The sequence below is a fragment of the Cinclus cinclus genome, chromosome 6 (genome assembly GCF_963662255.1).
Source record: "Cinclus cinclus chromosome 6, bCinCin1.1, whole genome shotgun sequence".
Classification (NCBI taxonomy): Eukaryota; Metazoa; Chordata; class Aves; order Passeriformes; family Cinclidae; genus Cinclus; species Cinclus cinclus.
Genome location: NC_085051.1, coordinates 26,559,376 through 26,583,160, shown reverse-complemented (window position 1 = coordinate 26,583,160; position 23,785 = coordinate 26,559,376). Strand labels below are relative to the sequence as shown.

Below are 23,785 nucleotides of genomic sequence, written 5' to 3'. Positions count from 1 at the left end.
GAAGTACCCAAATAGCTGACCTGTTCAGACAGTAACAATGAACTAATCTCTAGTTAATTAACCTAAAATGTTAATATTGCTGTTTAATTTGTATGAAGTTTTCTCTCCAGTTGTTCTCACTAATGGAACTAAACTATTTCTTTTGTAAAGATACACTAAAAATTTTTTTCTTAATTTATGGCATAAATATGTGGGAAAATACGTGAGTTACTACAAGCAGCAATGTAAATCATATTCTTTGAAATTTATCAGATCTAAAGGCATTACTGCTAAGATTTTCAACAAGTAATTGCTACTGAATTCCACAGATATTAGGAACTTTATACCACTGAAAATTTGACCCATGAGCACTTACTATGGTGCAGATGTCTTACTGAGGGCCAGAGAATAAAAGCAAGTCGTTCACTTTAACCAGATACCCTTGGAAGAACACTCACCTAGTGATTAACAGTAGAAAGAAGATTGGAAGAAAAAAGGCATGCAACTTGCTTCATTATTACTTTATTTCACTTTCCAATTTGAGAAACAGCAGTTAAAATATTTCATTAAATTACCCAAGACAGTAAATGTATCCTGTCAGAAACAGTGCTATGCTTAAACATAATAAGAAATCACCAATCAAAGAGTAGAAATTGATAGAAAAATAGGGTCTGTCTCTCTTTTCATAGATGTAAAAGCTTAATTTGCTACTGTTCTACCTGGATTAACACATTTGCATAAAGCACAGCAGTATTTATGCTGCCAGTTCCTGGAGTGGAGGCTCACAGTCTCCTGGAAGGTGCTAACAAACAGCTCTGCAGAATAAAAAAAAAAAAAAAAAGGAAGCTAAGGCTCTGGTGGGGAACAGACTATGCTTGAGTAGTCAAGAACAGATTACTCTCATGCTTGATCTTCCCAGAAATCTGCCCTGCAGAGTACAAACAGCAACAGGTGGGAATGTCAGGGGGATTAGTAATGCTATGTTACCTTTAGCTGGCAAAAATGGTGACCATCCTCGTTTCCTACAAGTTAATTTGTTGATGTTTTTAGAAAGTATTTCCTTATCTTACTGAAAGAAATTAAATTAACTAGAAATCCAGAAAAATGAGAAACTCAACTGATGGCATGTTGACTCAAAACAGAACTGGTTTCAAAATAATATAGCTGACAATGGTAGCAAGTGGAAAGGGTAAACAAACCCTGCGAAGCAATGGAAGCCTGTGACAAGAGATGCCTAATACAGAAAAGTCTGAGGGAACAGGCAGGATGTAGTGAATGTGGGACTTAGGATATCTCTGTTTTGCAAGCAAAGCAAGCATCAAAACACTCCAGTTCTGTTTGCAGAGATGGTGGGTAAAGAAGGCAAGGGAACAATAGGCTGAGTTGCAACAGAAATGAGAAATAAGCATAAAGTGGGATGCCTAAAGCAGAATTAATCCCATTAAAATTAGAATTTGCTTCATAAATGCCTAGCTCAAATCTCAGCCAGATTCTAAAAACTGACATGTCTAATCTTGTGTAAAGGAAGCCAAAACTTGGCAGGACTTGGAAGATGTGGAAAAATATAGCTCCTTCACTGGGCTGGCTTTAATCAATGATGTTCAATCATCACTGCCAATTCTTTCCTAACAGAAAACTTTTTTTTTAAGTAGTACTTGCAGATGGAGGGGAGCAATAACATGGAAAATGTTTTTGTGTGAGTACAGCTGCTATCCTAAGCCAGTACTGCACCTATGAGGACCTGTGCATTTTGAAATTGAAGTTTCACAGCTGGCTGTTAGGGAGCCTTCTGCACCAGCACATTACTGTCTTCTACTATTGCACAACTGACTAGCACAAGCTACCCAACCCTCACCTCCAGTGCCTGAGCTGTTCAGCGAGCCTGCTGTTTGCTTTCCTGTACAGAGCTGTAATTTCGCATTGTCATAAGAACAGGAAAGCAGAAGTTTCTGTGATCACACTGGCTGGCTCCTTCTGTGCTTGTTTTCAGAAGGCAGCTGGCAGGCAGAACTCTGGTGATAAACTCTGTGTCTGTCATATCAGCTGATGCTGCTTGTTGAAGTGGCCCAGAGCTCCTCATGTACTCCAGTCTCTGAATGGTGGTGTTTTCAAATACTTACATTAAGGCCTGTGCCAACAAACCACAATCTCATGCCATCAACTCACAGTTTTTTATTGTAAGTGAAGGCAGAACTGAAGCTTAATGCCTAACTGAAGCTAGCCTAATGCAAATAGTATTTAGCTTATTTCCCCAAAGATACAATTCTAGTGCTATTCCTTTTGCTGAACAGAAAAGTTACCCAAGTCCAAATCTGTGCTTCAAAAGAAAAGTTTTAAGACATGTTAGTTTGGGTGTGTTGGTGGAAAATATATGTTGATTTAATTGGATTCAAATGAACATCTGATGTCCTCCCAGTTAATTTCTTCTCATCCTCTCAATGAATGGTTTCTCTGAAGAAGTTGCTTTCCTTTCAGCTGATACAGATCTCCCAGTCAGCATCAACACTCAGGGCTAAGTTTTCCAGTGTTAGTGCAGAGGTCTTCGTATCATACATGAAAACCACTTCTTTTTTCTTCCCATCTGAACAGGATAAGAGAGTTTTCTATTTAATTTAAGACGAATCCTTCTCAAACATAATTACACATGACTCTCTACAGTTCTTAGTTCCGACTGTCCCTGCCACTGGTGGAAAGGATTGATTAAAAAACAAATAGAAGTCAGATCTTCCCAGCATACACATTAAGAATGCAGTGGAATAAGAAAGTAACTGTTCCTTTTTTTTCTGATCTTTTAAGCTATGTAACTACTCAAGGATTTTTCTGTAAAAATAACCCTGGTTTCTGCACGGGTGTGTTCCTCCAAGCACCCTTGACAGGTAGAGGCAAAAAGTCCATTTCCCCGTGACTTTCAAAGTGAAGGGACACGCTTGGAAAGCAATCAGAAATCGTAAGCCCTTTCTGTAGATGCTACTGTCTATCCATATCGGATACCTTGCAACTTCTAGAGATCCCCATATAGTCAGGAGCTCCAGAGCTTCTGGATGAGCATGGAAACAGAAGAGTTAATCTGGGTTTGTCTGCAAATTTCCTGGTCTAGACTATGCAGGTTGACAGACCTGAGCAAATGGGCCTTCAAAGTGCTGCATCTGCTCATGATCTGTGCAGGACAATGTTGTCTGAACGTGTTCATTCCAAACCACTTTTACTGATGTCTTTATCATCTTTCAAAGTCAGTGGTCTTCAGCTCTGCATGTAGTATTAGCTGGTTCCTTTCACTAAATTCTGTCCTTAATATCAAAACAAAGAAGCAAAGCAAAGTAAACAAAAGAGGCTTCCTATTCTGTAACACTTCCTTTGCAGACCTGTCAGTTTGACACCTCTAGTGAAGGGCAGAAGAGCAAGAGAATTTCAAAAAATTGTTGTAAAATAGGATTCAATTCATTACCCTTAGAACTGGCTGTCACAAGAAAGGGTTGCTTTCCAAATCCCAAAATTATCACCCGTTCAACTACACACGTAGTGTGGTATTGTCCGCTTTCATCTATGCAGCTGAAAAAAGAAAATTATTTAATATACATCAGTTTATTTCCATCAGTGTAAGTTCAGTGTCACACAAATATTATTACTTTGGTCTCATCCTGAAAGTTCCCTATACTGGTTTCCTTTCCTCTATTTACCTTTCTTGTAAAATCCAGTAAAACTTTTCCCCATTTTCAGCTGATTTTTTCACTGCGTATCAGATTTCGCAGTCAGAAGAAAAACAGTTTGAGAAGCTATGCCTTTGAGAACCAGAAAATGTCTGGATTTTCAGAAAGCAGTAGTTACAACTCGTAAAGCTAATTTTAACATTTTTTTCAAGTAAGATATTTCAATCTGAGACAAAATTATGTTTAATTTTGTAACTAATTTTTTATTAAAAAGCTTTAAAAAACTTTAAATCAAAATGTAATTTTTAAATGAATGTTATATCACTCATCTCAAAATTACTTTTTCCCAACTTCTAGATTTGCTAGCAATTTAGCAATGTTTTTCCTTTCTCATCCTGAATTTTTAAGCTTTTCAGTTTCATACTCCAAATAAAGAGATATGAAGTATGCTTTTAACCACATTATACAGGCTAAACTAGTTTTGCTCTGTGTTAAATTTTGTAGCTTTAGGACCAACTCCTGCATATTTTTGAAGCTTGAAGGACTAAAAAACACCTGTAGAATCACCATTTATGCACTACACAGCCCTCCGTGCAACATACCTCAATAGTAAAAGTGTTAGAGTGACATATTTGGCATTTCTTTCCTTACAAGCAGCTAAGAATCTCTTTGGCTTTTAGGCTTTGTCACTGAGCCTTTGCAGGTGGTATCCCCTTGTGTCTCCTTTCAAGTGCTTTTCTTCATGCTAATATATATGGTGAATTTATTGGTCACTTTGGGAGACGGCAAAGGTGTGGTTTTGGTTCCCAGATAAAAGCAGTGAATATCTCAGGTTGGAAGGAACATATAAGAATCAAGCCCAACTCCCTGCTTCTTGAAGGACTACCTAAAATTAAACCATGTGGCTCGGATCATCGTCCAGACGTGCTTTGAGGAAAGGCTTAATGCCTTGACCAGTTCCCTGGGAAACATGTTCCAGTGACTGACCACTCTCCCTCCATTTTCTCTTCTAGAAAACAAATCTTAGAAAATATAAACACTTCAGCTGTTGCCTACTTGCAAATCTCCCAATTTATCTTTTTTGTCTCTCTGATAGGTTTTACTGTTTCTAAGGACTTCATATTTGTGTCAATCTGCAGAATCTCTAGTTTGACTTAACTGAAACAATATGAGACGGCTCAGTATTTCATGTGTTACTGCCTTCAGACTTATGTAGAACACTGTACCTCTGCACACTCTTGGACTTCACTAAGCAATAGATGAGACTAATACTGCTACACTTGCAAGAAGGCCTCACAAACTAGAACAGGCATTTCCAGTGACAGTGTGTTGGTGGCTGTTGTCCATAATTACTGTTACCTGGAAGAGAGAATGTTCTTGTGGAAAGTGAATTTCCGGTACAGGAACTGTTTCTTGTGGAGATATTGAAATGAATGCCCATCATCTACGTAGAGCTCACCTATGGCACAGGCCTGTGAAACAAACCAGACAGAGCACAAATTAACAGCAGCTTCTAGTGTTGAATAATGAAACCGTCTCACTATATGTTATGCTTCATATTGAAAGTGTTTATTTTTTTTTTAGCAACTTGTATCCCTGGAAGGCTCAGGCAATCCAGATTTGAGAGTGCTGGACATCCTGGTTTTGTAAACTGATGCAGGTGCCACCTGTCACCTCTTTATTAGCAAGACAGTTGAAGGAAGTTCCCTCTCTGTGGCCAAGAGGAAGTTTGTGGTCTGCTCATTCTCTGCTCCTTCCTCCAAGGGACTAGGAAAGGGCTGAAAATAGTCAGAAAAATGTTCTGCTGTGCTCCGAGGGGATAGTGGGGGAGAGGTTTGAGTTCCTTCAAACAACACAAGTAGAGAAGAGCCATTGTGCTGATTTAACAGGTAGCAAGGGCCTACAAAGATCAGCTAGAGTAGAAGACATCTTTGTAAAAATAGAACACTATTTCAGAGTACCTCTATGTCTAAGGCCACGTGGAGTTCATAAGAAATATCTGTCATCCATTCAGTGGATTTTCCAGCTGTGGTCTTCAGTGGTATCACAGTGCCCCCCCGCTGGAAAACAGGAATCTACAAAAACACAAAGCCAAGGCAGAAAGGTTCCCATACTGTGCTAATGTAATTTTAATTTTAATAAGGATCAGAGACAAGAAAAGTTGGCTCAAAACTTAGAAATGAACTTTAACCACAAATATATAAAGAAAATTATTCAGCTAACAATGGGAACAGTAGTAACCTTCTGTATGTATATAAACAAAATAATTTTCCTTGGAAAATCAACCCTTGCATCACCTCACTTCACCACCAGGACACAGCAGTGTTCAATCTAAAAGTAAAGGAGATGGGACTTTTATACAAAAGCTACTTTATATTACATTTCTACAAGGAAGTAGAACTGTCACTTTCTGGTTCTGAATATTGACAAAACATAAGCTTGGGGTTTTTTTCTGCTCCATGAAAGTAGCATTTTAAAACAAAAACATACATTCTCCAGTGTTACTGGGATCTTCACTGTGCCTGCATCTTCCATTCGCTTAAATTTTCTGAAATCATACCAAATCTAGAAAACATGAAAATAGAATGAGCATGACACATATGGCAAGATCTGTTCCCTCTGCTGATGCAGTTACTTTTCCTGCCCTAACCTGTCACTATTCCAAACAATCTATTTGATATGCAAGAAAAGGCATTTATTTTTAAAATTAATTACTTTCTGGATGAAAAGAGTAAATTATCATTTCTGAAGCACAAAAGTAATCGGACCCTTTCTACAGTTTAATGTAGAACTGTCTGCACAATGTCTTGTATGTCTTAAAGAACCTGGAAGTGAAAAACATTGAAACACTTTTTAAAGAAGTTCAACTGAAAGAGAAATACATGAGAAAAGTATATTGATGGGGTAGGGAAGATGTTTGATGGTGATTGATGAAACACAGGGAGATTTAAACTGTAGGTGACTTGAAATTTGTGCAGCAGCTCTTGGAAAAACAAAAAAGTAAATTTACTGTGAGCCAAGCAATCAAGGCATCAGGATGGAAGGAAGGGTTCAGAGTGGCACAGCATGGCCAGCCAAGAGTTGCCACAGCAGCAGTGCTAAGCAGTTATTAGATGGGGAGCTGGAAGGTTTCTGCATAAAGCACTTCTTTGGGCTGAACAGCTGAGCAATTCATATACATACTTGCCTCCTCTGACCCTGGAAACAGAACTGTCACTGTCTTGGCCTCTTTCTCTGTGACTGGATGCACCAACAAAGCATTTCCTAGAGAAAAATATAAACATGGCTATGGTCCTCAAGGCCCTGAGACCACAGCCCATTTTAGCCCACAGCCATTTCAGGAGCTTGCCTGGGCATGTCATATGCTTAGGTTGACTTTCTACTGAAGAAAAGGCCTATGTAGTGGGCTGATGCTGACTGACTTCAGCAGTCAGCCATACCACAGTAAAAACCAATCATGTTTGTTTACTACTGCCATTTTTGAAGCAGACTGTGATCTTAGCTGCTCCACTGAACTTGATGTTTCAGGTCAAAACCAATCATGTTTTTTCAAAGTGATTAGTGAGATATAACTGAGTTTTTGCATCTCCCATGTACTCTTTTTTCAAAGTGCTGTTAAAACTAGGTCCCTTAAAGAGGTCTCAAGTTCTGTATTAAATTATATATTTTTTCTTAAGTCTTGGGCAGCATTTTTATGTTTCCTTTTTGTCATGCCACACCTCAAAAATATTTAAATCAAATTCCAGAGAATAAGACACTGCTCACCCAGCATGTACTCATTTTCCACATCAAAAGTTTCAATTTCCCCTGGAAACTCTATCCAGACAGACCTGTAGAAAAGAAAGATAATGGAACTCAGTTACCTTTTTCCTCTCCAATCAACCTGTTCAAGTCCTTCTGGCATTTTCAGGCTCTACTTTCTCCCTGTCTTTACAAGGCACAGTTATCAAGAACTGAAGATAAGGCAAGGACATCTTTTGTGTCAGTTACTCCAAGTGCCCCTTTGAGTCACTGCTGTGGGTCCCCAGTACAGCATGGGTTAAGATACTCCAGTATACCTATCTCTACATCTGTGGCCTTGTTTTCTTCCCTTCTGCCTTCTTCCTTACAACTTTGTACTACATCTACCTTCCTTCTATCAAAGGACATATGAATGAGCCTTTGTGTCCCAGTCTACCAGCAATTCTGGCCCCTCATGAGCTAGTCCCTGCAGCAGAATCCTTCCTGTTCTTAACAGCTCCCTGCTGCTTTTATATTAAGTCTTCTCCTGGCCACGCCTGAAAAACCTGCAGCAGAAGCTCATTTTCAGTCTTTCTCAAAAACTGGTAGTGTAATAGCCATCTGGTCACAGAACAGGAGTTGTATATTTGAAGTTTAAGAGATTATGACAATAACAGCTTGTTAAGAGAGAGGGTCTGGTTTTCCTTACACAAAAGCCTGGCTCACCCGCTCACTCACAGGCATCCACTTGCTCACTGCAGCCCTGCGGCTCATGTCCTTGCTCATCAGACACACTTTCCATTCTGCTTGTCTCAGTGAGAAAAATACACTTCCTCTCTAATTCTGTACCTACTGCAGCAAACTTAACACAATGGAAGTGTGATTTAATCCTGTGGGCAGTTCACATGTCAACAAAAGCTTCATTTCAAGAAAGACAGAAACCCAGTCTATGTCAGTGCATAAAACAGGTGCATATACGTGCAGACAGACACACTATGTCTGTAATGCAAATTATCTTCATAACTCAAATGACTCAACCCTTGTCAAAAAGACCTTTGTGTTTTTAAAACTTATGACATGTATCTGCACAACAAAATATAAAGGTAAATGTGTGCAAAAGAACAGTTCTAGGGCAACTGCAAGCACACAGATTATAATCTATATCAGGGAGATTAATAACATTCATCTCCTCCTGAAAGAAATGCTACATTCAGTTCCATAGAGGTACATTTTTAAGAGGTTAGAGAGCAACAGAAAAAAATAATTTATTTTCTAATTTCATTTCTGTTCTAGATTATTAAATTCTCTACTAAAAGAAATAAGGAATACTGCAGAAAAAAAGAAGAAAAACTATTAATATGAAATAGGATTTTATAACAATAACAATTAAGTAGGAACAAATCTTTTCATGAGAGGAAAAATGGCATTTATATTTCTAGGTCAACAAATTCAGGGTCCATTAAGCACTGTTTTATGTACTGGTTGGACTACTACGTCTTGGTCTTTATCATGATGAAAAGTCTGAAGTCAGACTACTTTAGAAACTTTAAAGACTGCAATGCATTCATTGAATTAGTGTGTTCCAGGTGTCATTTGGGAAACAACTCAAAACAGTTTTCCTCTGAGAGCCCTAGCAAAGCTTGCAGAATGCATGAAAAGAGAATTCAGTATTAGAACTTTTGTGCGTTTTTCTCCCTTTTAATAGTCAAATAAGTAACTACAAAATTAAGAGGTGGTAATTTAACTTCCCTTCTCCAAGTAAGCTCCTGCAGAAACGTTCCAGGCCTCATGACTCATGCTCTTACCTCATGACCGGTTCAGCCGCCGTGTGTGCCCGATAGAACAGAGTGTATAAGTAGGGCAGGAGGACGTAGCGCTCTCTAATGGCTCTCCTGATGATCTGGGTGTTCTTCTCCCCAAAGAGCCACGGTTCGCGCCGTTTGCTCTCCATGTTAGAGTGACCTCTGAAGAAGGGCTGGTAGGCTCCTGCCTGATACCAGCGAACAAGTAACTCTGGTTCTGGATCTCCAATAAACCCTCCCACATCAGCTAGATATTGCGCAGACAAATAAAAATACACAGTTTTGGAGACTGCTCTGGAAAATGTGAAGCTCTCCTCTAACAAATATTCCAAGTGTATAAATCCATGCATTTCACAGTTTGTTCTGTTGGGCAGCTACTTGTCCAAACAAGAGTAAAAAACCTGGTGCAACAAGTTATGCTCTGGAAAAAAAAATCTCAAGAGAGGTTTTGAAGTCTAAGTGAGTGACGTTCCCAGGGACAGAGGACTGTCACAGCAATGCTGTGAACAGAACACCACCTGAGGCCTGCTGGTCCAGATGGGACACAAACACTGCACAAAAATTAGTGAAGACATGATTGTGAGAGCCAGGTTTCAGGCTTCTGAAACCAGACTAATCTGTGAAACCACCTGGAAATGCACAGAGCTGTTGAGCTTTCCACTGTTGTGTTGAAGTCTACCTTGGGAATACAAGCTTGGTGGCACCATTTATGCACAGTGAGAAACACATTACCTCCACAGAATGAAATCCCTGCCATGTTGATGGTAAGAAGCATTGGAATGGATATTTTCAAGTAACTCCACTCTGCTGTGTTGTCTCCAGTCCACACTGCCCCTGGAAATACCCATTTTCAGCATTATGCAGAAAAATTGAATGTATATCTCAGTTTATGCTTGCAGTTAAGGAAAGAAGACAAGAATAATCATGAACTATTTTGGAATTCCTGTACATTGCACCCTTTTTTTTTTCTTTAGACATGCATGCTCCTGAAAGAGGCAATAAGAGCAGATATTGGCTTGTCACAGGACAGAGGCTGGTGTTCTACCTTTGACTCATACACACCTTGCCAGTGTTTCCTGATTTTTTTAATCACTTGCACTCTTATGAGCTTATCACATCAGTATTTCTAAGACGGTTTCTGTCCTCTCTAGACTCCTATCCATCAAACTTAACAGAACAAAGCAGCAAGAAATGTGCCCAGCTGATCCTTACTTACCATACTTCTGTGATCCAGCAAAGAAAGATCGTGCGAGGACAAATGGTCTCTCTTTTCCTGAAGAACGTCTGATGAGTCCTTCTGCAGTTGCCATTTGCTGAAAATTATGAATAGAAAAGTCAGGAAAACAAACCAATGCAATTTACATTATTATGGTAGTAAGGCACAGATGATGGCACGTTTTCTTGTGACCAATCACAGCTTATTTCACATACTGCAATATCCAGCAGAGTTTCAGGACTTCATGAAGGTTATAGAACACCTACTGTTGTATGAAGTACCACATGACACATAGTCCATGAGTTTGTGTATCCAGATACTCTACCTGGTAGAATCCGTAGAGGTTGTGTACTTCCCGATGCTCCCAGTTGTTGTAGTGCACGGCATCTTTCTGCATTGTTAGTTCTGCCCCCTTGAAGACTGAAGGCTCATTCATATCATTCCACACAAAGAGGATATTAGTGGATGCCTGTGACACAAGGTTGCAATTAGATCATGACAGAGCCAACCCTGTGACTTTGAGTGTTTATCTCAAGTGGGTGTCAGGCCAGTCTGTGGTATGAGTAAAAAGAGCAGCGCAAAAGCAAGACTTAGTAATTACACTTCTCAGGTCACTTGAAAGCCCCCAGTCATTCATCTCATCCCTCTTAGAGGCCCTTCTAGTCAGGGTAGCTGCTGCCTGCAAGCCCAATTGATCTTTGCAATTCTTACAAAACTCAGTAGGCACTTGCTATTCCTGCTTTCTGGTGAAGGAAAAGAGGCATAGAAAAGAGAAGTATAAAACAGCCATGTGGAAAAAACAGAGAAGGCCAGAGGTGGAAGCTGGAGAAAAAAAGCAGCATGGGAAATATTTACTATGTATGTCTACTAGGGAATTGATTTCAACAACTCTACTGGAAATCAGAATTTTGGAGCAGGGTGAAGAGAACTGGAGGTATGCAGCAATGGTCACACAGACACTTTCAGCACTAGGTAAGAAGGTCAGGATGAAGTGACTGAGCTGTGAGAGTGCACTCCCACATCACTCCTTATGTGCTATCATGGTAGTAAAGGCTGGAATAACAGCAGCTGTTTTATATTATGGGTTCTTGAAATGCCTGCAGTTCATCCCTTCTACTGCTCCAACTAAGTGTGCATGTTCACTGTTGGCATATGGGTTCCAACTGACTTAGTGTAGATAAATCCAGGGAGAAAACCCTTCTGTGGTACTTCAGCTTATCAAGATATTTTCGTCAACACTACAATAATAAGCTACAAAGGCCAATAACTTGCTTAGACAATATTTTCTCTCTTCTCCCTTTTCAGGCTTTCTGGAGTATGTAGATTAGAGCAAATAAATACAAACCTTGTATGTTTTGAAGGCAAATTGATCTGCATACCATTTTCGCACTTCAGGATTGGTGAAATCCAGGTAACAAGAGGAACCTGTGGATGTGGGAGATCCCAATTATTTACCTGATTTTAAGAATATTGTCTTTGCACCTAAATACAATGGCCTAAAGCTACAATGGCTTCCATGGGCAGCAATAATGTAGCTGCTATTTTTTCTGAAATTAAAGCTCAAGAGCAAATTCCAGGCTGACTTGGAATTCAGTACACTCCTTACCATGTTGTGAAGGTCAACACACTTAGATTCAGGAGGTCTGAAGCTCAGTACCATTTAAGGATGACTGCTAGCAGTTTGAAATATGTTCACATGTGAACAAGTAGTCAGGGAAAGACAACACTGCTGGTATTCTGAGCTCAAACAGAAAACTGTCATGAGAACCTCAATAACTACATCCTGCCATGCTACTAGAAGTTATAATATGTCCTTGATTTTCCTGTAATTATTCCTTTGCAAGGACTGTGGGCTTCCTGTCCATAAAGAAGGGAGACAACCTCCTTTGCCTCCCTGCAATGAGCTATTCTCATGAAATGCAGTATGTCAAATCACAGTATTATTATTGAATCAAAGTCTTCAGGATCAGGGCTCCCTACATTTTATCCAGCCTACAAGCTGCACTCACTGCAACAGACCGGACTGCATTTGTGTGTCCGAGACAAGTTGGGAAGAGGAATGGCAGCTCTCATCAATAAATCCAACTCTTTCAGTTCTAAGCACTGGGATGTGCAGATCCAATAGATATAACAGAGACAATCTGTACAGCTGAGGCAATCAGGACATGATTATACCAACCCTCCCATTATTATAAATTATATTAATTTTAAATTATTATTATAATTATTAATAACAAATGCAAGGAATACAATAATTTAATTCTGCTTCCATGGATCCAAATTAAACTATTCTGCAAATATTTTAAAATAAACAGCTGAAAATGTAAAGACAGAGTGTTTTTTTACCTGGCCAACAGATGCCCTCAAAATCTTTCCCATTTCTGTCTTTCACAAAATACCCCTTTTCTTTTGCCTGTGCATACAGGGTATATGAGGGATCAACCTTAATATGAGGATCTACGATGACCACAAGCTGCCAGGGTAAGAAAATAAAACACATCATTAACATCAGCTGTGCTTAATAAAACAGTAAGAGTTCACTTTGATGAAAGGCAGAGAATGACTTCAACTCAGATAAAGAAGAGGGCTGTCCCTAGTTTTAAAAAGCAGATACCACGTTTTTTATATACTGTGTTAGACATATATACAGGACCTGAATTTACAAGGAGTGCATGAACTCACCCCTCTGAAATAAATGACAGAACCCATTGTTTCAGATAAAAGCAATTATCCCAACCCCTAAAAACATTATGTTTAATTCACTGCTGTGTTCTGTGAATGGGAAAATATCTGACTTCCGTGTTCATGTGCCTGCTTAAAATCATATGCCTTAAGACATTTAAATTCATTTTAGTTTGTGTAGTATACAACAGCAACAGGTATTGCATTTTGCAGTTACACTCTGTTGCTTTGCTGCAGAGCTAAGAAGGTACTATAGCTCCAGTTGAGAGATTATAAAACTTGAAAGCTATTTCAACAATCCCCTGTTCATTGACCTTTGGCAACGATCAAGCAATAAGCAATTCTACTCAGTAAGTTCAAAGGAAATATTTTAGCTGTTAAAACAGAAATACAGAAATACAGAAATGCGAAGAAAAGCTGAAGCAACTACTAATGGTGAAAGCTCATGTTAAGGAGAAAAATTTTCTGCTGCATTCATCAGTGTCAGCACCAAGCTGCTTCTGTAAGACAGTTTCACATGGGTCAAATTTAGCTAGATTGTCAGGATACAGAACAAACTACTAAATAGCAAAATGGTATGAAGAACTGAAATTAAACTAGATAGCTTGCATGCTGGAAATATCAGCAGATGGCAACACAGTCTAATTTATTCTGTTGTAGTTCACCTGTTTACAGTATCTGAAGTACCCTGCTTAAAGCTAGATTCGGTAGATTCACACTATAGAGAAAACTTTTCTTTCTATCCGCAATATTATTTACCTTGCGTTTTTTCTTCCTGAGATGTTCTTGCATTTTTCTGGGGTTCTGGAATTTCTGTTTGTCCCAGGTAAAATACCTCTTGCCATCTGTGTGCTCTATATCCAGCCATATGACATCATAAGGAATGTCATGTGCATCAAAGCCAGCATCCACTGCCCTGACATCTTGCTCATCTTCATAATTCCACCTGCATTGATGGTAGCCCAGAGAAAAAAGTGGGGGCAAGGCTTGAGTGCCTAGAAAGAGTATATGAATGAAGGTAAAACTGTCAATAAATTCAGTCTTTCCACATTATAAGGTGGCCTGTCTTGACAATGACTGGTGGTTCTAGCCCCCTGTGTTTCACCTCTTCATCTAAGGGTGCAGTGTCAGGTAGCAGTGATTATGCTGGTTTCTCAGTTAGAGCCAAGTTTGACCAGCTGTGAATGCTAGGGAAAACAAGGATAGAGGCCTGTCTTCACACAGCAGGAGCCTTTGATCTACACACTGCAGTTTGGGAACAACTGGCTGCCTGCACACAATGGGCTAAGTAAATATTGACCCACTCTTGGGTACAGCATGCTCCTCAGAGAATCTCCTGGGTAAGTGTGCCATTCTGACTCCAATTGTGTGAGTTAGTACCTGTCAGTTGTGCAAATTGCTTGAAGATATCAAATGCAGTGGGTCCCGTCAGCAGGAAAACATCAATGATTCCACTTTCTGACATCCAGCGTACGTCAGTCAGAGGCACTGCTCTCTGCTTAGCAGTCTCTGCAGCAGATCTGGATGGAGTGTGCTTAGAAAAAAAAAACAAGGTAAGCCTGAATCTCTTTCTACCAAAAAAAATTCAGTGAAGGAGCAAATAGGGAAACACACAAAATTCACTAACATGTACCTGACAGGTATTAGGAATACACACTGAATGTTTGTTATATATCCTTCGCAAATCTTTTACCTTGCATACACTTATACACAGTAGAGTAAAAGGAAATGAGAAAAAAAATGGGTAAAATAATTAAAGCATTTCCATAATTAAAGACCATGAATTTTCCGTAGGGTCTTTGAATAATATCTATATCATAAGCTAAAAAAAAAAAAAATTAAAAAATTATCCAAATAATGCAGTGCTGGAAAAGCAAGATATACTTTTTTGTCATTGTTTCAATTTTTAACAGAATTTATATGCTCGTGTTTCAAGAGTGAGTTCCTTTCCTGAACAGTTTGTGTTTCTTCAAGGTTAATTACATTCCACAGAAGAATGAGCCTGCTCATTTCTGCATTTCAAGCAGAAATCTGTGGCAATTCCTAGAATTTAAACATTCATAAAATAATTTCTCAATTCCAAGTGAATGTCATGATTTTTGTCCATTTTTTCTGCCTTTTACATCCATCTGTGCAAATTTTTATTGTGTATTTTCTCTCTGCCTCCTCCTGTTAAGATACAAGACCTATAACTTGGCTCTTGAAAGGATTCATCTCTTTGCTCTTTTAGTTTAATACAACAAATTTAGCAATAAGGAGGACAGGAGGAAGAGACTGAAAATTCTTCATTAGTGAGCAAAAGATAAATCTCCAATAGTGTTATTTTCCTGTTGGCCCCATCCTGAAGTGTTTTCTTTTGTTATTTAATTCTGAGGAAAGTGAATAACTCTCACCTCAGCTATTGCCTTTGTACTAATATCCACCAGTGTTTCTGAAGAGTTCAGCCAGAAGATCCCTGAAGTTCTTTTAGGCTTGTGTGCTAAGAGAAGGGGTACTGAACCATAAATGCCTATTTTGTCATGTATCTTGTGGCCGAAAATATCCAAATTATAAAGCCGGTAGGCATCACCATCACTAGGACAAACAAACAGATGTGTTTGTTACATGTAAGCACCTTGCACTAGGCTAGTTTTAACTCTACTGCTGTCCCACTAAACCTGCTGAATACTTCATGAGTGGTCTGTGTTCTGGTCTTCTGTTTAGCATCCAGAGCTGAAATGTGGACTGCCTAGATTACTGCTTCTTTGCTTTGGTCCTCACTATCTGAAGCAAACAAGATCTTTGTAAACGCCAGTGAGACTGCTGTGTGTTTGCTTTAAATCCTTAAATATTATTTCTGAACTCTCCCATCCTCTCACAAAATTGCTCTTTTGTGAGTTCTGTAAAACATGACCAATCCTGCAAGTCAGAAAATAACTGCATGGAAAATCAGGAGAGAACAGAAAGGGCCATTAATGAAATTGCACACTAGGGAAAGCAGAACGTCTTACTCCATATGGATAGGGGCTACAATTCAGTTTGCTGTATCATTAAACTAAAATACACACTATATAATATACATATCTCAAATTCTTCTCTGCATTAAATTATTAATACAATGTTATAGCTCTCTTTAAAAAAAACAAAACAAAAAACACTGCATTCACTAGCAACCTGACACCTTGACACCTTTACCTGGTGTTTTTGAGAAGAAGTGTTTCTGTGTGTTGTGGTATTCCATAAACATGTTCATATCCACGTAAAGAGAAGTCCACACCTACAGAAGTAGGACCTGTGAAAAGAATATTAAATTATGAGAACACACAGTTCTTAGGCTTATCTGAAAGGAATAAAGCAGAGCAACCTAACTGGATAAGCCAAAAGAAAATATATTTTAATGTTTCAACAATCAACTCTTTAATGCTTCCTTTCAACTTCACTTACATTATTACTTCTGTTCTATAGAGGTAATGTTTGAAAAAGATTTCATTGTATTTCTTCTGATTTTGAACTTCTTAACAAGATAAAATTAATCACTTTAACAGAAAAAAAATCCTCAAATCCATGTAATCATGGGTCACTTCATTATTTGGTAGTGAAACTGCTTAAAATTGTCTCCTGTTTCTATCCCACTACCTGGGATAGAAAAAAAAAATTAAAAAGCCAAACTCTGCAGCACAGTGGACTTCAAAATCTGAATTGTCTGTTTCCCACTGGTCTTCTCTTCAGCCTCAGTCAGGGGAGTTGCATGCATAAGAGTCCCTACCAGTGATATCATCCTGTCACACTCCTGAATCCAGAGCAACTTTTGGCAGGCAACCAGAGATCCTGCAGACTGCCAAGCAGCAGCTTCAGGATCAGAATCTGACCACATGGACCTTATTCCTCGCACACAGACAACAGAAAATCACGATGCTGGCCTAAGACACGAGAAATACTGTGAACAACAAGGACAACAGCTTCTTGCCCTCTCTTGTCTTCACTGTGAACTGAGGAGGTTTCTGTCACCAAAAGAAATTACTTTCAGACTTCCCTCTTCCTACTGTAGCTGCTGAGTAGTGCTGGTTGCTATAAAAGTCTGCATGATAATGGTAATGGACAAAGCTAACCAACTTAATTAATACAGAATACAGCAGGATGGACAGCAGATCTTCATATATTTTGGTAACTTATAATTTAAACTGTATTTGAGCTTCCGCTCTCAGGTGTCTATAACCATTGTCTTTATCACTTAAGATTGCTCAGTATTTCCTTTTTTAGTCCACACTTCAAAAAGTTTACTAATTAAAGTTCATTAAGACAATTATTAATGCTTAGATATCATGATTTCTGATATGTCACAAGAATAAACTACAGGTGAAGTCAATGTTATGTACTAATACTAAAATAAAAAGAAAGAAAAAAAGGAAATACTGTATTATATACAATATATATATGTAAAGTGAGACAATGCAGACAGTGTTAATGCTGTTTCAGAAATGGCAAACAGTGAGTTGATGAAATGGGTCACATTTAATGTGTTCCCTCCTAAACAGAAAGCCAATGAGTATTTGCAAAGTACTTGTCAAACTGTTACCCATCACTGATTTCTGATTAAAACAAAGTTAAGGCAACAGAAAAGCAGACTTACCATGAGCTTTGATGTCTAAGAAACTGCCAAATTTCTCTTGCCAGAGACCTAGATCCTCTTCCTTTTCCTGTACAAATAGAAATATCTAAGCCTAGCAAATGAAACTGCTCACATCATGTATTTCTAAGAAAAATATATTTATTCACATGAGATTTATACTGGGGTTTTTTTGTTTGTTTTTTTTTTTTTTGGCTGCATATGGCTAATATGACTATATCCAAAACACAAATCAGATTCAGCTCCAGGAATTTACACTGAAGAACTGATGTGCATATGTTGTACACAAGTAGTCTGCTAAAGCATAAAAGTAATATCTGAGGTCTTGGACAGAATCAGAGAATGACAGAATAGTCTAGTTTGGAAGGGACCTCAAAAGATTACCTGGTCCACCCTTTAATGGTAAAGGGAGCTTTGATGAGATTATCTAGCAGCCTGTCCAAACAAATCTTGAAAACCTGCCATGATAGGGACTATGCCACATCCCTGAGAAGGTTGTTTCAGTGAGTGATTATTCTTACTGTGAAAAATGTGTTTCTTCTTGATGTTGAATAAATTTATTAAATACATGGGTAGAACTAAACAGAAAAAAACATGCAAACAGAAACCCCCCAAACAGTAAAGGTCAGACAACAGATAAAGCTCTTCAGACACTCTAGAGTGCCTGTAACTGATGCTTTCAACCTACTTGTGTCCTGTCATTCATTGTTATAGAATTTACACTTCTTGCAGTGTCTTCCCTAGTTTTCTTTTCTACATTCATCCCACAATAAGTGGACGTGGGCTCTTGCAGCTATATGACTTCCCTGGCAGAAATCAGAGCTCAAATATAGGTATGCTGAAGGCAGCACAGCTCCTGCCATTTATAACAGGATAGCAGAGTAAGCAGCCATCTGCAGGAGGCTAAAATTATATCACAGACACAGCTCAGCCTCCTGGGAAAACTGCTATGTGGCTCTATTCACTGCCAGGACCTGGTCTATTTTAAGGGAGAATTTTATTTCTGTATTAAGCCTGAATGTATGTGGAGACATATTTTGACTGTTATAAAAAAGGTCTTGCTGTTTTGAAACTCTCTTTGCAATGAATAGCAAATTTGAAAATTACAAATACCCCCACAAAGCTACTTTTTACACATCCACTCCAGATCAAATAAGAGAACAAAAGAGAAATAAATTAATAAAAAAAAGGCTATAGAAGTTAAACCATTTTTGTGCTAAATCAACCTGACTAATGCCTTCTAGAGACATGGTAGAAGACATAAACCTTACCTCAACTATGAATTTGTAAAATATCTCACTACATTATACCAGGTCCTTTTTGAAAGTGGTTAGACTGTATTTGTAAATATACGATAGGGCAAAATGGACATGTAATTTAATTTTCTTTTACAAAACATTCCTGCGGGAATTGCAGTAAATATGGGTTACCTTAGAGGAATCACTTGCTGCCTCCTCATTTTGTGCTGTAGGTTTTCTAGTGAAAATAAATACATAGAAATAATAAGTTTATTGTCGGCATAAGCAAGGACTTCAAACAGAAACATAAAATACCACCATGCATTGCTTTATACATTATGTAAGACTTTTGGTGCAAACTTGCATATCATTTTAATATTCAATACCTCAAAATAACCTTCACTCAGTACTTGAGTTAGGTTGACTTCTTGGCCTTACATGTTTATTTCTATCTGCATCAGCATTTTACCTGTCCAGAAGATCCTCACATCTTTATCATTCTGCTATTCTCTGTTAATTTTGATGTTCAAAATGATACTCCACAAGAGAGAAGCTTGCTATGCCCATATTTTAATCATCACATGTCCAGCACTGAGGATTCTCATCCTTCCAGCACTTTGCAGTGTGATTAACCTATGACATCTTGCAACTAGACGGCACACTGCAAGTTGAACAAAACTTAACTTCCAGTGAATAACACCTACTTCAAGAGTAAATTTAGTGAGAAAAAGTATGAAACTAATAACCTCATCATACTACCATCACTCATTCCGAAGAAAGAAAAAGGAGAATCAGGATACTTTAGTGTTTTGCAGAACTGGCCATTAAATGAGATTACCTTTTGCACGTGGCTGCTACAAGGGATTAAAGCAGTCTGCAGCTAATTGATATAGAATTTGTTTGTTAAAACTTCCACTTGTGTTCACTGTACTTATAAAGTAAAAGAGAAGTCATGTTTCAGGGCATAAGAGCTTTTAGAAATTGCAATTCCATAGAATTGTTTATCTTCAGCTACAGCACAACCACTATATACAATGAAGTGATAGACAAATGCTGTACCTGTCACTGGGAGGTGGTTGTAGGTGCTCAAAATACAACAACCCATTGGAATTCATGCTCATAACAGTTTCACCCTTGGACTGCAGCTCAACTTGGAAGGGGTTTGCTGTGACTTGAAGTTTGTAGTCCTCATTAACACTTGACAGTACCAAAATACCTGCCTCCTTGTGGGATATGAACAGTCTGGCAAATGAAGAGCAACAAGTTTTATATTAATCAGCAGCACATGAAATCCACTGTAACTAAATAACAACTGATACAAAAGATGGGCTAAGAATATCTGCATACATTACACAAACCTCAAGGCTAATGTTGAGCCAAAGAAGGCCAGAAATACATGCTGTGCTCAGGGTTCATTGCATAGTGCAAAAAGTGGCTACAGAGCTGCCATGAAAACTATCCAGAGCTTGCATTCCTTTCATGCTAACAGGTATTGCCTTAGGTAAAAATTTTACATTGTAAGAAGTAGGCTATTTTCTGATCGGGTCAAACAATCAGGCTCAGACTTTTTATGTGTAAGATAAAACTTTCTCCTGTGTATTTAACATGATTTTTTGAAAGTAAATTAACCACACGTATTTTTGTTTTCTCTTCCTGTAACAACTTTATATTGTAGATAGACAACTGTACCGTAATATAAAGGAGGAAGCTGTATAAAACATTGAGGAGCTAAATCATCATCACTTCAATCACCCATCACTTACCTCTGAGTGGTAGGCTCCTTTACAAGAACATCAGGAACTTTGTATCTTGCTGTGAGAGGAGATGCCTCATCAATTTTAAGCCTGAAAATATTACCTTCTATTTCATAAATTTCTACTTGTAGAAGAACCTGTGAGCAAACAAACAGATAAACTCCTAAGGATAAAAAATACTTATTTTTAACACGGCATTATCAAACACTTACTGTCTGGAAAAAACCAAAACGTGCCTGCTTCCTGATTTAATGTTCTTTGCTATTGTTGAGAGTAAAAATCATCATCCATACGAATTTACACCAGCTAACTCTAGTTCACCCTTTTGAAGAAGCAATGCCTTTTAAGTGAACTCTGTCTTCAAGCATCTGATATTTAGCATTACAGAAAAAGAACTTATTTTGAAATAGCGGAGAAAACTCTGAATTTAAAATATTTTTCAGATAAAAAGTGTTCTGTTCGGAAGTCTCTTTTGTTTAGTAAAGCCATCATTTTTTTTTTTTAAGTTAAATGCTGATTAGTAGGGACAAATTTAGGTGGATAGTTTGCATTATCTCTCCAATATCTATCACTGAAGCATCTGAAAGCCTACAAATATTATCAGTCTTGTTGACAATATTCACTGCTCCTTCTGTAAGCACCTTCTTATGCAAGGTGGTATCTCACCTTATTCTCCTCATGAATGATTTGGAATTTGACACCCTCATCACTTAGTGTGACTGAATCCAACAACACTCGATACAAAGATTTTCCAGGATGTAGAAGTTTCTGACGCCTGTCAAAAGAGAAAATTATCTTTGGTCTCCCCAGTTCTGGTAGCTTATATCATACAGAGGGACATAATATTGTTAGAAATGTTTACTTAATAATTTTGTATTGAATTTTTTCAAAGACAATTATTAGCACTTCAAGTCAAGAGGAATTGGAAGGAATACAGTTCTTAGCTGTACAGTTACATTACTGTTCATTCATTTATCCCTAAAATTCCAGTTGAATACTCTCTTTTTGTTTTCTGTCATATATCACTGTAACTCCCCAATGAACACCTTCTAGATCCTGGGGTGATGAAACAGTGTGTGTTTGTAATTTGTAACCTCCAAATACACACCAAGGAAATTGTCTCTCACTAAGTCTGATGACTACAGAGTTTTGACTACAGCTTTTGACCCTGATAATGTTTTTAGGTCAGAAATCCTGAAAAAAAAAGGCTCTTTCAACTGTTTTTAGAACTCTCTGTGCCAAGCCCAGATTTTATGAACTATTTGAAGATAAGTGTCTTGCAGGCTACCTTAAAGACAAAACTTCTTCATTAATAAACCAAATATGTCAGTGACTAATTGGTGTAGCTATGGGCAATCATTTCTTTCAGTCCGTACATGAAAGAACACAACGGAGGGAATATAAAGGTCTAGAACACAGTTAGAAATGGGATGAGAAATATGACTTAGCATAAACTTAGCTTTAAGGGACTAGTGAGCTAGAATTTAGATTGGACAGCCAAGGTACTTGCTCAACAGGACTGTAGTCACACATGCTATTGTCACAGACTAATGATTTCTATGGAGTGTTCTGCTGCTTTGAACCACAGATAGTTAAGACACATCCATGTCAAGAGAACAACCTGCATCTGAGTGCACTTATAATTCAAATAGTGCTGGGGCTTTGTCAGATGAGAGGACTGATCATTTTGAACATTAACAGAAGACATTCTGGGTGTAAGATTACACATTTTAAAGTCTGCTGATTATTGCTTGCTGATAGGTAAGTAGAATGCTCACCTCTGAAAGACAAATCCTGAAAGTAGCAGACTTGCTGTGAATAAAAGTCAATGAGCAACTACTTCTTGTATCTTTTACTATTAGTAGTTTAAAAATAACCACCACACTACAATTCACCATACCTGTAAAAAGCAATCTGGTTGCATTTCTTAAAGTTGCTTTTGTCCACAGCCTCATCTTGGATACTAAAAAGAGCAGATACAGAAGGTGTCTAAATGTGTCCATCAAACATCTGCTGAATGATCAGATAATGGGGGTCCTTTTCAAGAAGGGTCAGGAATAAAGACAATGCAGAAAACTCTGGTCCAACACAAAATGTGATGGACCTTGAGCTGCTGTGTTTAGAGATGAGAAGAGTTTCTTACACATTCAATTTCACGTTGAACCATTTCCTTTAAAACTCTGAAATCTTGTACAGCTAACAGAGGTGAATTTCAGCATAGCTGAATTCTTACGGGTTTGCATTTTGAAGCCAGACCTCCCTCTGCAGTCATTACAGTAATTATTATTTTCCAGTAATATGAATGGAGAAATGGGGAGGACTGGCAGAAAAGAAGAAATCCTGCACCCATTTCTTCAACGTTCGGTGGGACTGACAAAGGAGGGAGGCTTCCGATGATCCTGCTGACAGCTCTGTTATCTTTAGGCTTGAAGTAACCTTTAGATTTATTAGATAACGGTAAATTTTTTATTTGCCTGAAAGAAAGTGGGCTGCCAGTAATGTCTATCATCAAAATATTTCCCAGATCATGCTGGGTTGAGGCACAGATGGAAGGGAATAAGGTATTAGTTAATACTTATTAATTATATACATGCAACATAGGAAATGCAGACGGCACCCACTGAGGCTCAGTCACAATTACAAGTCCTGGATTATTATTCGAGATCTCACAGTCACCGTTTAGATCACTTAGCCCTTCCCATTTTTGCTTGAAGACACGTACATCCCTTCGGGTTTTGCTCCAAGTTCGCGTGCCTCTGTTGGCGCACGGAACACGGCGCGGCCCGAACGAGCCCTGGAAGGCAGTGCCCGGGCAGGGCGGCGAGGCCAGCACCGGTACGGCCCCGCACGCCCGCCCCCCGGCCCCGACCCCGACCCGCGGGATGGGGCCGGGTCCGCACCCCGCCGCTCCCCGCGGAAACCGGCGGAGCCCCCCCGGCAACAGCGGGGGCGAGGAGAGCGCCGGCCGAGGACCGTATCTCAGGCGGCGTTACCTGACTCCTCCCGGCGTCCCCGCCTCCATGGCGGAGCCGCCCCGAGCGACGCCCGCGGAGAAAAGGGGTGGCGACCGGCCGCGACAGCCGGGAACGCCACGGGCCTCAGCTGCGACCGGGCCGGCGAGTGACACCCGCGGGCGGCTCC

General features: G+C 38.9%; 1 protein-coding gene across 1 annotated transcript; it reads right to left on the bottom strand.

Annotated features, from left to right (window-relative positions):
* Nucleotides 1-651: 651 nt before the first annotated feature.
* On the bottom strand, nt 652-23,763 carry GANC (glucosidase alpha, neutral C). Its single transcript, XM_062494625.1, has 24 exons — nt 23,638-23,763; nt 22,545-22,607; nt 21,311-21,419; nt 20,654-20,781; nt 19,950-20,132; nt 19,083-19,128; nt 17,656-17,722; nt 16,221-16,317; nt 15,440-15,620; nt 14,427-14,580; nt 13,806-14,041; nt 12,711-12,837; nt 11,710-11,789; nt 10,690-10,833; nt 10,365-10,461; nt 9,881-9,982; nt 9,152-9,395; nt 7,392-7,456; nt 6,814-6,890; nt 6,117-6,191; nt 5,588-5,701; nt 4,986-5,098; nt 3,425-3,528; nt 652-2,560 (listed from the first exon to the last, which is right to left on the bottom strand). The coding sequence occupies exons 1-24, from the start codon at nt 23,664-23,666 to the stop codon at nt 2,451-2,453; spliced, it is 2,745 nt and encodes a 914-aa protein (XP_062350609.1). The 5' UTR covers nt 23,667-23,763; the 3' UTR covers nt 652-2,450.
* Nucleotides 23,764-23,785: the final 22 nt, after the last annotated feature.